This window comes from Manis pentadactyla, chromosome 3 (assembly GCF_030020395.1).
Source record: "Manis pentadactyla isolate mManPen7 chromosome 3, mManPen7.hap1, whole genome shotgun sequence".
In the NCBI taxonomy this organism is placed as follows: Eukaryota; Metazoa; Chordata; class Mammalia; order Pholidota; family Manidae; genus Manis; species Manis pentadactyla.
The window spans coordinates 37487917-37501769 of NC_080021.1; the positions used below are offsets into that span (position 1 = coordinate 37487917).

Sequence of the window (13853 nt, forward strand, 5' to 3'; positions counted from 1 at the left end):
CAAGTCCCCCCCTCCACACCCCATTAGTCACTGTCAATCAGTGTAGTAAGATGCTGTATAATCACTACTTGTCTTCACTGTGTTGCACAGCCCTCCCCATGCCCCCCTAAATTATACATGTTAATCATAATGCCCCCTTTCTTTTTCCCCACCCTTATCCCTCCCTTCCCACCCATCCTCCCTAGTCCCTTTCCCTTTGGTAACTGTTAGCCCATTCTTGGGTTCTGTGATTATGCTGCCATTTTGTTCCTTCAGTTTTTCTTTGTTCTTATACTCCACATGAGTGAAATCATTTGAAACTTGTCTTTCTCCGCCTGGCTTATTTCACTGAGCATAATACCCTCTAGCTCCATCCATATTGTTGCAAATGGTAGGATTTGTTTTCTTCTTATGGCTGAATAATATTCCATTGAGTATATGTACCACATCTTCTTTATCCATTCATCTACTGATGGACACTTAGGTTGCTTCCATTTCTTGGCTATTGTAGATAGTGCTGCGATAAACATAGGGGTGCATATGTCTTTTTCAAACTGGGCTGCTGCATTCTGAGGGTAATTTCCTAGAAGTGAAATTCCTGGGTCAAATGGTATGTCTACTTTGAGCTTTTTGAGGGACCTCCATACTGCTTTCCACAATGGTTGAACTAATTTACATTCCTACCAGCAGTGTAGGAGGATTCCCTTCTCCACAACCTCGCCAACATTTGTTGTTTGTCTTTTGGATGGTCTTGCTGACCTTTTTAACTTACATGAGCTTAACAAATCTGTGCCTACTAATTCAGGAGTACCTCTGCATCTTTTTCTCTCATCTGATGCTCGTGCCAATTCTTGTTCATGTATCATCGTTTGCCTGCCTGAGTATTCTTGATTATATGATGGACATTTATTTGAAAAAGTATTTGTAGCGTATGTAGAATGAAATTTTCTTTCACAGGGAAGATTTTCATTTGCTTCTGCTTGGTGCCTGAAGGTACTACTAATCCATTAGGTACTTCCTTATTCTAACTCCAGGATTAGAGATTTAATCCACCTAGGTAATTTGAAGCAGGTTGCTTTCCTTACAGTTCACTTAATTTGAAATTACAGTTCTAAGTGTAGTGTGGTGTGCTGGACCCCCTTCTCCTTGTCCATCCCTTTGAATCTGTTAATAACTGTTAAGCTCTCAGCCACTATTTCCCAATCATCAAATGCTCCCTGGGAGAAAGAAGCTCTGAATATTGGGGTTGGCAGTATTAATTTCTCTCTTCTCACAGATCTTAGCCTGGCAATTCTTCATTATCTTATTTGTTTTTAAAAGAGGTCTTGAGGATGACTATTCTTTCCCACTGTCAGGAGTAAAAGCAAGGTTCTGGGTTCTGTTTGCTTCACCCGATCCTCCAGGTCTCCTACTCACTTAAAAAATTTATGATTAATAGAGCTGTATAATTTATACTCTGGGATGGCACTGTGACAAATAAAAAATAAGTGTCTGGTCTTCTCCTCTAGTTAAAAGCTTATTAGTCATGGAGCCTCTTATCTGAAAAGTTTTACCACTTTCTAGGCCAAGACCACTGCACATAATCACAGAATACTCCACAATCTCTTACAGAGAAAATTTTATTACTGAAAAGATCACACAAAACAATGTTTCTGTATACAAAGTTCAAAAATGTGGAAAAGTTAATATTTACAACATTTTCCAAACAGTACAATAATTTCCTTTCTTATGCTTTCATAACAGAATGTTAATAGAGAAAAACACTTCAAAAGCATCAGAAAACCTATTCAAGGAAACAGAATTGAAACAAAATTAAGAAAATTCTTTAACATTTTAAATTATGTTATATAAAACACATTTCTTAAAATCAGGACTACATTTTTTTCCATATTTGATTGGCACTAATATTGCTAACACACTTTTGAATGTTCAGCAAAATCTTATTTAGCTGCAGAAAGGAATTCTATAAAATATCTGAGGAAGAAACTGCACAAATACAGAGCATTTATAGTATTCCGAACATTCAAAAACAAAAGTACAAGCAACTGTAAATAGTCATAAAAATACAATCCTGGGTGGTCATGAAACATTAAAAGGAGAAAATCAATTGCACTTGGCTTAATTTATAAAAGAGTAATATTTCATCTACTGACCTTCAGGACATTTTATTTAAAAAATGCAAAAGGATCAGCAAGCAGCATGATACAATCCACACTGAACACTCTCAGTGAGCACCTTATTTCAGCTGAATAATAGATCTGTGAAACTCCCAGAACAATGAGACTTTATAAAATTCATAAATTTACGGTAAGGTAGGATAAGAGGATTTTTAAAGTTGAATTCCTATTATAACACCTTTTGGTCTGTCAAATATTTTTCATACTGTAAGAGTATTATTTTAAATTTTTCTTAGAAATTCAGTGTAAAAGCTACCAAAGTAGTGCTAAAATGAGATCAGAATAACACAATCAAAATAGCTGAAGAGATTTTCCAGCATGTCTTAAAAAAGTTAAAATACACATAAACTTATTTTCAAATATATAAAAAGGTATAAAGATAAGTTTTAAATACTTCAGCAAAGAAAAATCTTGATTTTATACCATAAAAGTGAAATAGTATATCTTAAACTACTTTTAACAGAATCTTCATAAATAGAAAATGAAGATTCCTCTAACTCCCTCCTCCCACACAACTTAAGGAATATTAACCCGCACATTTCTGCTTTTCTGGTGTATTGTTGTCATTACCCTCTGGGCGAACTGAGTCATACTATTCTCGGGATCTATTGTTTCCAGTGTAACAGTAGGCAATGCAGCCCTAAGTGCAAAAGAAGAAATAACAGTGATTCTGACAAGAAGCTACTGTCACCTCCAGTGTAACCAAACCTGCTTCTTAGTAATGTGATGACCTGTTTCTTAAGCATCTGAGTGACTGCCGGTGCCCTGTTCTTTTCTAACTCCTGCAGCCGAGTGAATGAGCAGTGATGTGGAGCCTTTCAGGCTGCTTGGCTCTGGAGAACTGGGGACCTGCAGGTTGTTGCTCTGCACTGGGCCAGTTTCAGTGGTATCACTTTTCGGAGTTACCCTGGTAAAAGAACAGAAGTTGGTATACATACATACCAAAGCACAAACGTGATGTGATGTCCTTATAACTGCTATCTACTTTTCCTGAGTTTTACTGCCAACCAGTGTCCACCTTTATCAGAGGATAATTAACTAAATTCTTCATTATACTCTAACATCTCAAAATACAAATAATCTCTTTTCAAAATACAAGCTTCACTAACTTCAGAGACTTCATTAATCACTACCCATACATGGGCTGATCATAGTGTCTCATGGGGAATATAATTAATAAGACAGGATTCCTGCCCTCCATTTACTGATTGATTTCCCACCACTGCTCAGTCACTGTGTAAGACAATGGGAACACAAAGATGACTGAGACCTCAGTTCTGCCTTTGAGGAGTTTACAAATATAGTGGAAAATAAGGTGTGTATCTAATTAGATCCACTATACAAAAGCTGTTGTAGAAATACAGAGAAGGTGCATTTTCACCTAATTTGGCAAGGCAAGGTAACACAACCTTGAGACCTTAAAGTAGTTAGCTGTCAATATTCTGACTAATTCAATGTTTACCTGTGTTTGGACCACCCATTACCATTTGAAAAAACTCATTAAAGATAATGTCAATATCCTTTCATGTTCAGAAAATAAACACATTTCATAGTCATCTTCATATAAAATGACAAATACCTTTAGACAGTACTATAATGTAGTACTAATTAAAACATAATAGCCTGTATTTCAGATGAGTCTTAAACATTTACCTAAATATACATACAACCCTTAACCATTACCATGGAAATGAACATTACATTTCTACTTGAACAATATAAATGAAGGCTCTTCTCTCAAAGCTAAGAATTCAACTATGAAATAGCATGTTTACAGGCTGAACCCAAACTTCCCTGGATTAGGAATATAAACATGTCATCTCAAACTATGCTTTCTTTCCAGATTTTTTTTTATACTTTAGTAAAAAATGTATAATGAAGTATTCAAAAGATTCATGATTTAAGACAACAAAATCAAAGCTCACCTTCCTTCGCTCCGTGCACTTTCAGACACACTGCTCTTATCATTCACACTCCCCGACTGGCCTTTCTTGTTGGCCTGGTCCCCACAGAGCTTGGAGCTGGCCGCTGCTGGGGAGGCAGGTTCCCCACAGTCCTGCTCTCTTGATCTGGGGGTGTTCACCCCATCTGCTCTCACCTCTCTCACCGATGTTTCTGGCGAGGTTTGTATTTCCGTCAGAGTTTCCTGTCCTAAGTAATCATGGTTAGTGATTGTTACTGAAGAAGTGCCGTGATTTGCTGTAGCTCCTGTGCTGGTTCCCATGGATTTGGAAATGACCTTCAGCTTATGCGAACTTGGTTTGTAGTGCTTCTTTTTGTGTTTGACTTTAGAATTGTGCTTTAAGAAAAACTCACATGATTCCTGTAGTACTCTTCGACTTTCACTGATTGGACTGCAAGAAATCCAAGGAGAGGATTTACTTGATTAGGTGATAGTAGAAGCCATAAAGCATATCACATACATTGTGTCAAAAATCCTTATTCATTAAAGCTATAAATTCTACATGATTTATATTATTTATAAAGTTCAGGATCACAAACACTATGAGATAAGAATAGATTGTCAGAAAGTGAAATTTTTGCGCCTACAATGTTAGTTGCTTCTGTCAGCATAAAGAGGAGCCTGGTAAGAAAGTAAATAGGCAAAATCAAAGGAAGAGTGCGAGAAAAAACAAAGTAATATTAAATAGGGGATTATATGTGTACCCTAAATATATTAAATATAAAAGTAAAAGAAAGGACATAGAATATAACTAATGGTCTTTATTTAAATTTAATTGTTTTCTTTCTGTCATTAAAATTAGCAAGTTATACTAAAGTTAGTGTGGATATGTAAATATGCAATAGACATATAATAATAATGCAAAAAAAAGTCCAGTTAAATGCAATTCTTCAGACTTCAAAAACTTACTGATGAAAGCTCTACAGTTGTGAAATTTTCATCACAAAAAAAAGCTCATTAATCAAAGCAATGGAGAAGTTAAAATCTCTATAGTACTTTGATGATAGGCTGTATACAATGTATATTATATATAACAACTAAAGTGGACTATTTATTTATGTTAATCTACTATATTGTTAAAGAATATTTTTTGAATTTTTTACCATCTTTGGCAAGGTAAAGAAGTGATATTTTAAGTCAGTGTGTGTGTGTAATAAAATTTAGAGGTAGTGAATAATGATCATACATCACACTTGAATCACACTTCACAGGTTTCCTTATACATAATTGACCTTATTTAATCTTTTATTATTAATTAAAAAGAACAAAATTATTAAAAATGCTGCATGCAAAATAATGAATCAAATGATGGCAGTAATAATACTAGATATATTACAAGCCATGGAAATAAAAAGCACATTCTACAACTCTTTCATTCAAATTTCAATAGAGTAGTATATCTCAAAGACTATTATAAAAAAAAAGGCCAAAATAAAGCATATTTCTCCATGAAAAAGATTTCCAAACTTGAAAGAACAGTTGATATAATAAAACTCAGTACAATGATAATTTGAACATTTCCTTGGTAATTGATCTATTTGTTTTAAAACAGTATCTGATAATTTAATAGGGTCTTACTCTCTCTTGCGATTTCGTTTAAAAAACCCAACCCATTCTGTGCATGTCTTTTTGCTTCCAACCCAGAAGACAGCAGAGATGCCAACAATTAATGTCATCAGATATTTTATCATAAATAAAGCCAATTCTGGTCGAGTTTCTGTTTTTGCCTACAAAAAAAAATAGTGAATAATCAACATTTCAATGATATACCTTAGAGAAAAGTCTATATAGTCAATGTAAAACTTAAAAAAATGTTAATCTCCCATCTGTTTTATTATAAGTTTGCTACAACATAATATAATGAATACTGCTTTAAGTATAATACATACTTTCTGAAGTTCTGAACAAAGAACTTTTTTCTGTGTATCAAAATATATAGCTAGAAAGGGGAAAACACTTAAATATGTTAAAACAATTTATCTATTTTCCTTTACTACAACCTACCAAAAATACATTTAAACTCATTAAACAATATACTTAAGTATTTATTCACTGTTGATGTTTGTTATAAAAATAGTAAAATAAGTATCAGTAAAATGTGGAAATTTTATAAAAATTAAATCACACTTTTCTTTCAAGCACAAACTTTCAAATATTTTTAAATGTTCCACAAGTGCCAAAATACTACATACTCTGTATTATATTTTGCTTTTTCCACTTTGTAATATTTCTTGGAGACCAATCTATATTAGCACAAATAGAGCTCTTTAGTCTTTTTCTATTCCATTTTGCCTATGAACTGTAAATTATTCAACTACTCCTATTAATGGAAGTTTAGGTTATTGCAAATAATATTGCAGTGACTATCTTTGTATGTATGTAATCTCTCACATTTGTGAGCAGATCTGTTTATGAATTCTCAGAAGAGCAGGATAAGAGTATGTGCATTTTAAATAATATTGTCAAGTTTTCCACAGGTTGAACTAACTCAATAGCAAAGTCTGAGAATGTATATTCTGCCAGTTTCACTAATATAGATAGCACTTATAAAACCTTTAAATGTTTGCCATGTCCTAAGTACGAATATAATTTTATTATAATTTGCATTTCTCTTATATAACATTTTTCACATGTTTAAGAATAGCTCTTTTATTCTCCTCTCTGAACTCTTTTCATATTCTTTTCTCATTTTTATATCAGATTCTTGGTCTTTTTCTTATTCATCTATAGGAACTCTTTATAAAGTAAAGGAATTAGCCCTTGAATTATGATGTGATGTGTAAATAAATTTTTCCAATTGGTCTTCTTACTTTGATTAAGGTGGGTTTTTTTGTCATGCAGAATCTTAAAATTTTTTTTACTGAGTCAAATTTAGCAATCTTTTCTTTCATAGTTCCTGAATTTTATATACTTATAAAACCCTTCTCCACTTTAAGAATAGAATTTTCTCATTTTATCTTCTAGTACTTCATAGTTTTTTTTTTACATGAAACGTAATTTTTAAAAATATTAAGACCTCAGAACATTTTTAGCAGTATATAGTAGTTCTTTTTTCTCTCCTAGTTTGCCAAAAATACTGAGGAATCTAGGAGACATTTAATATACTGGGATCGCTTTAGGACAGCTCCTTTATTAAATATATAGTGAAAATTGACTATAGGTTACAGACTACGGACAGTGTATGAGGCAAATAAAACCATTATCTCCACACATCAGTCTATAAAACAGGCTCCACTGTGTTTGTAACTCATTAACTTTCTATAATGTAAATTATTATGGAAAATAATTCAGTTCAAACATTATTTGATTTGCTACTCACATTCAATATAATGAGTTCATACCATATATAAATATTCAAGAAAAATGTATTAAAATCTATTAAAAACAAAACAATGTTTCTTAATTAAAAACCTCTACTGAAATGTTTTAAGAGATTTTCTATTTTCAGAGATTTACTTTTTAATCCTAAAAACACCACCTTTATACTAATCAGAAGCATCAGAAACCTGTAAAACATACTTTGTTTCAACTGTGCTTTTTTTCAGTTAAGAAATGACAGGATGGTTTAGACAAAAATTAAGTTCTGTTTCATAGGCATATACTAAGCAAAACTATATAGAATGATACAATCAAATTAAATTTACCCAAATAAGGTTTTCCTCTACTAACTGAATAAAAAACAACTCCCCAATTCAGAAGCTACTTCCCTTTTGCTATTATAAGACCTGTTCTTTATTACTATTAATCTGTCATTGCAACCCAATTTAATTTTTAAAAGAATAGCTTATAGGAGGCACTTTACTGTTGTAACTGAAGTTAAACTTGAGGAAAGAACTCTTGAGACACTTAACCTGGTTTCAACTAATGCACGGGGAACCAGCTATTGAATTTTATCACCTGAACCTACCTAACTTTATGTTGATGACTAATCCAAGTATGTGTCAAGGAAAAAAGATTTTCTATGTTACAATAGCGAAATAATACAAATGATCTTTTACCTGATAAGGACATGGGATATGGTACTGACGACAATGGTCAGAGACCCAAGTTATCTCCCAGGTAATCCTGTTCACTTGCTCATAGACATAACATCCAAGAAGTGTGACTAATGGCACAAGATACAGGCCACTGAAGACTCCAATTCGAATCATAAATTTCTTTAGTTTCTCTTGGTTCCGGCCATCATGTTGTATAACTTGCCGAACATGATTTAGGGAAATAATGCCAGCTAACAGAAGAGACAGCCCAACAAACACACACAGGCACAGTGGCAAGAGTACAAAGTAGCGAGAAGCATCCAGGTCATAAAGACCCACAAAGCAAACTCCACTAATGTTGTCTCCCTCAACTTTGTTCATAGCAAGAAGCATAACAGTCAGAAAACCTGGTATTCCCCAGGCAACAGCGTGAAACCACACTGCTTTTTGTTCAATGGCTTCACAACTCCATTTTCTTCCTGCAGCTAAGAACCAAGTATTGGTAAGAATAACCCACCACACAGTGCCAGCCATTGTGAAAAAATACAAAAACATAAACAAAACAGTGCAAGCCTTATTTTGAGAGCCTAGAACTACTGTGTCACCAAATTCCAGCTTCTCATCTGCCTTATTGCAGGCTGTGCTATTACCTAGCAAAAATCCAATGAAGTATGTAAGAGATACAATGCTGTAGCAGACAGAGTAATATATAATTGGTCTCTCCGGGTATCTGAATCTTTTAACATCAATTAAGAAAGTAAGGAATGTGAAGAGAGTTGCACAAAGACAAAATATTGAAACTATTCCAATAAAACTTTTTGCAAACTCCAGCTCATCACTTTTAAAATACATGTTGGGGCATGGAGGTGCACACTGGTCAATTCCGAGAAACTTATAGCCTTGTCCCCCAGAAGTCTTAAGATGCCTTGGACACCAAAACCCAATGTCTCTTTGGACTTGTTCTGTTTTCTTCTGATCATCAAGAAACTCTGTGTGGGGATCAAAAGTTACAGGAACAGTCTCATCACAGTACTGTAATCTGTAAAGATTATAAAAATTAAATATATGAAGTCAACATTTTTATGGATTCACTATTTTAATGCTATGCTTTCCAACTATGAAATATTTCCTTATACATTCACAATTGATGGGAAGACATACTAACTTAAAAGATTACAGGCTAGAGTTATGTAGAAAGTTTGGAAGTTGACTAAAAACTTGTTCTTTAGGAGGCCTCAACACACTAATATATGTTAAATACAAGGAAAGTAAGCATGAAAATTCTCTTATTCAAAAACCAATTAGTTAATAATTTTTTTAAATTTCTGCTTTCAAGATTAAATATTTAAGAAGAATTTATCTTAATTGATAGTCTCTAGACAAAAAAGTGTGGGATTATCTGTTTATAGCATATGAAATATGAAGTATTGGGGAAATTCATTTTTGTTTTCTAATACCCATGAACAAAGTGGATCAACTATATGACTAAGGTGATGACAACTAAAATGAGTGAAAATAGATCCTTTCCTTTCTTTGACTGATAGGGTAGAGTTCAAGTGAACTCTAAGTTCTTAAAGAAAGTCAAGAGGATCACCAAGAGATAGGCTGAGACCAGCTTAACTCACTTCACCATTTTGTTTCAGTTTGGCTGGTTTTCATTGTTGGTGGGGCTTTTTTTTTTTTTTTGAGGTATAATTGACATACAATATTATATTAGTTTCAAGTGTAAAACATAATGATTTGACATTTATATACATTGCAGAAAGGTCACCATAATAAACAGTTTCCATCTGTCACCTTGCAAAGTCAATACAACACTATTGACTATATTCCCCATGCTGTACATTACATCCCCATGACTTATTTTATAACCAGAAATTTGTACTTCTTGACTCCTTTGTTTATGGCTGACCTGACTGATATACAGGGATATTTCTGTTTTGTGCAGAACTTTACTACTGAGTTGAGTTTCTACATATAATTTTAGAGGATCTATATAGTTTACAAATTAATGAGGGTTTTTACTTAGAAAGCAATTTAGGTATGCTTAGATAAGAACTGAAAATAACAAATGTCCATAAAAAGAACACTCATATATCTACTACACTTTCAAAACTTAATATTATGTCAGTTTTGCCTTTTATCTTTTTAAATGAACAATATAACACAGATCAATTGGAGCCCCTTTGTGGTCCTATTTCCTTTTTTCTCTCCCCTGAAATACTCATTACTACAAGTTCAGTTTTTATTCTCCTTTTGCATTTTAAAATGTTGTTACTATGCTACTTTCTAACCATAATGTTATATAGTATTGTTTCACAGGTTTTGAATTTTATATAAATGACATCATGTTGCATATAACTTCCTTTTTTTACTTAACACTATAATTTTTAGATTTATCCATGTCTATAGAGGTGGGTGATGAACTTTATCAACTGTATGGTGGTAGTCTAGTGTGTAAGTACATCACAGTTATTACTCATTCTCCTATAATGGACTTTTTAGCCACCTTCCCGTTTTTTAAAAACTAGGAATAATGCTGCCATCAGTATTCTTGTGCATGATTATTTGTTTGTGTAAAAGTGTCTATAAAAGGGGATTCCTACAAAATAGCAGTAGACTCATAGACACTCAGAAGGGACTAGTGGTTATCAAGGGGGAGGCACTGAGGTGGGTCAGGGGGAGGGTGAAGGGGATAAGGGGCACAATAATCCATAATCACAATATAAGCTGGTCACCGGGGTGGTAGTACAGCACGAAGAATACAGTGAATGATTCTGTAACATCTTACTACATTAAAAGATAGTAACCACACTAGAGGGGGTGAGGATTTAATAATATGGGTAACTGTTGAACCACTGTGCTGTATATTTGAAACCAACATAAGATTATATATCAAGGATACTTAAAAAAAAAAAAAGTAAAAGGGGATTCCTAGGATGTAGGGTATGTGCATCCTCAACTCTACTATACATTACCAACTGTTCTCAGAAATGATTATGCAACTGCAAAGTAAGAGTTCCACAAAGGTTCTATACTTCCTTCAGTCTGCAGATAAACAAAAAGCCAGATTTATAATAATTCTTCCCAGATTTATTACATGAGGTCCCATTATATCAGTAGAATATTTCAAATTATAAGCCCCCAGTGTCTAGAGAATAGGAGACAAAAGTAATTAATCAAGACTCATGTGCAAAAAAATTATAATTTCCCCCCAATTTGGATCAAAGGCCTCTTAAATGTTCTCATAGAATTACTATATCTAGCATAGTTGTAATATACATTTATTATTATAATTATTTTAAAAATATTATCTGTTCCTCCCACCCCATTATAACTTCCTACAACAAGTCTGTTTTTTGCTCACCATTGTGTCTTCTACACTTACTACCGCAGTAGCTGGCATATATTAACTGTGCAATAAACATTTGTTGAATTAAATAATGAAAGCCTGTCACTAACATTCTAGAAAACTAATACCAATATTAAGATATCATTAGTAGCTTTCAGTTGAAAACATAATTTACCTGTCACATTCAAGTTCCTCAGGCCATCGGATACCAAAAGTATCAATTAATTTTTTGCAATCAGAATATACTTTCTCACAAAATTTACGACAAGGTGGAACCACATGAATTTGCTCTGTGCAGGTTGGTACAAAAGCTTTGCAAACGAAAGTTTCAACATCTGGTGAACATTCCAGATTTGCAAGAGGAAGAAAATGCTAATAAGAAAAACAACAAAGTAAGGTTAGAAAACATTTTAATAACAAATGAATGGAATTAATTCATATACTATTTAAAGTATATCTTTTCACTTATACTCCAAAAGAATCTTTGAATATCACTCTCAATATAATTAAATTTTGAGGAGATACTTTTATTTAATCTCAGACTTATGAATCCTTCATACACAATGGAATATTATTTATATTCAATTATACATATTTCAAGAAGATATGCTAAATCAAAACAAATCAAAAGCAGAAGTTGATTGCTAGGTGAAATAAATTACACAAATACTCAATTTGTAAGTATATGCTGATACCTTAACACTGTACTGAGCATTGTAGAGAGTAAAGGAATGTTGGAGCAGAAGGAACAGCATGAAAAAGTTGTGAGGCTCACAAGAACATGGTGTGTTCAGGGCAAGAAATTCAGTATGGCTAGAACGTAAGGTCAAAGAGGTAGAGTCAAGGACAAAGTAGAGAGAGGTAAGATGGAGAGGTACACTGGACCAGATCATAGAGAATACAAATGACATGCTAAATTGCTTAGATTTTAAAATAAAGGAATGGAATACTATTGGAGAGTTTTAAGCAAGAAGTGCCTCTATAGTCTAAGAGCTGAGTTTGAATCCTAGTCTCACTTACTGGCCATACAACTTTGTCAAGTTTCTTAACTATTCTGTGCCTTAGTTATTCATCTGTAAAATGGCAATAATAATAATATCTGTCTCATAAGACTGTTGTGAATACTGAGTTAATAAATGTAAAGCACTTAGAAGAGTGTCTGGCATATAGTAAGCACTCAATAACATTATTGTGATATTTAGAGAGTGTGGATAGGTTGTGGATAAACCTGTTAGATTAACCACCTATCTTCCTTCCCTCCTTCTTGCTTCCTTACTAAAATGATAATGAAGAAAAAGAAGGTATTGATCCACTAGTAAGTGGGCAGAAGGGACTACGTTAGCATACCTACGTTTTCCAGAGAACAAAAACAAAAGCCCCAAATTTTTAAAAACAGAAAGCTATGAGAGGTGTTAAGAGACTTAAAGGGACCTGGGATGGATTACAAAGTAGGAGTGGATGAATTCAGATAAGAATGCACTTACTGGCCAGAGAGAATCTATGTTCTCAGTTCTTGGAGACTCAGTTCTCCAAGGTACCAAGTAGTGCAAAAGGCTAAAATTGGAGGAATGTTTACTCAACAGTTCCTTTCTCTGGGCCCCCATCACTGGCCCCTACCCCAGAAAGCTGTATGACCACTGCATTCTACCAGGGCTGCTTCCAGGAGAAACGGAGCTAGAGATGTTCTGCACGTGAGATATCAGGCACAGAGCAGGACGAAGATACAGCACAGAGAGGGGGACTGAATAACAGTCTATCTACAGAAACTTGAAGGCCTTGTCTTCCTTTTCCTGCTCTATTCCCAGAAGGATGACAGACAGGCACATAATCACAGTCTTTGAAAAACCTGAACAGTCCAGAAGAAAGACCTCTACACATTGACAATGAAAAAGCTAGCTGCCCTGGAGCTCTCCTTACTACGAAGCCCACCAATAACAAGCCCCATTCATGCACATGGAGCTTTTTAGCACCCCCACAATATACATGCGCAGCCAAAGATAATCAGGCATTTGAAGAAAGCCTCCCATATGAAAGCGAGACCAAAACAAGGAAACAGATAATAGGAAATTTAGAGAAAAGAGATATTATTCAGGGAACAGAAAAAAAAAACAGATCACAAAACAAAAACTTTAATATCTTATATGACAAGCTATTGCATCCATTTGAAAAGAAGAGGATGCCATGGAAAATTAAAATAATAAGATAGCTGAAATAAAAAACTCTATAGAAGGATTAGAAGAAGAGCCTGAGGGAAGAGATGGTCAATCAGACAACCAGAGAAAAAATCCTCCCCATCAGAAGGTCTTCTAAGTGTCCAACACCTGACAAAGGTGTTACAGAAAGAACAACAGGGAAAAGTGAGTTGGGAGTGATAATCAAATAAAGAATATAAGAACATTTCTTAG

General features: G+C 33.9%; 1 protein-coding gene across 6 annotated transcripts in view; it reads right to left on the bottom strand.

The window, feature by feature from the left end:
• Positions 1–1582: 1582 nt before the first annotated feature.
• FZD6 (frizzled class receptor 6) overlaps positions 1583–13853 on the bottom strand; it is a 37411-nt gene continuing 25140 nt past the window's right edge. For 5 of the 6 annotated variants that reach the window (XM_036876330.2, XM_036876328.2, XM_036876327.2 and 2 more), the window contains exons 3-7: positions 11624–11820; positions 8118–9135; positions 5698–5846; positions 4082–4510; positions 1583–3063 (exon numbers count right to left, since the gene is read on the bottom strand). In XM_036876330.2, coding sequence (XP_036732225.1) covers positions 2895–3063; positions 4082–4510; positions 5698–5846; positions 8118–9135; positions 11624–11820 — 1962 coding nt within the window. In that variant the 3' untranslated portion in view covers positions 1583–2894. Of the gene's footprint in view, positions 3064–4081; positions 4511–5697; positions 5847–8117; positions 9136–11623; positions 11821–13853 lie in introns of those variants that run through there. The other variant, XM_036876333.2, reaches the window with a different exon arrangement.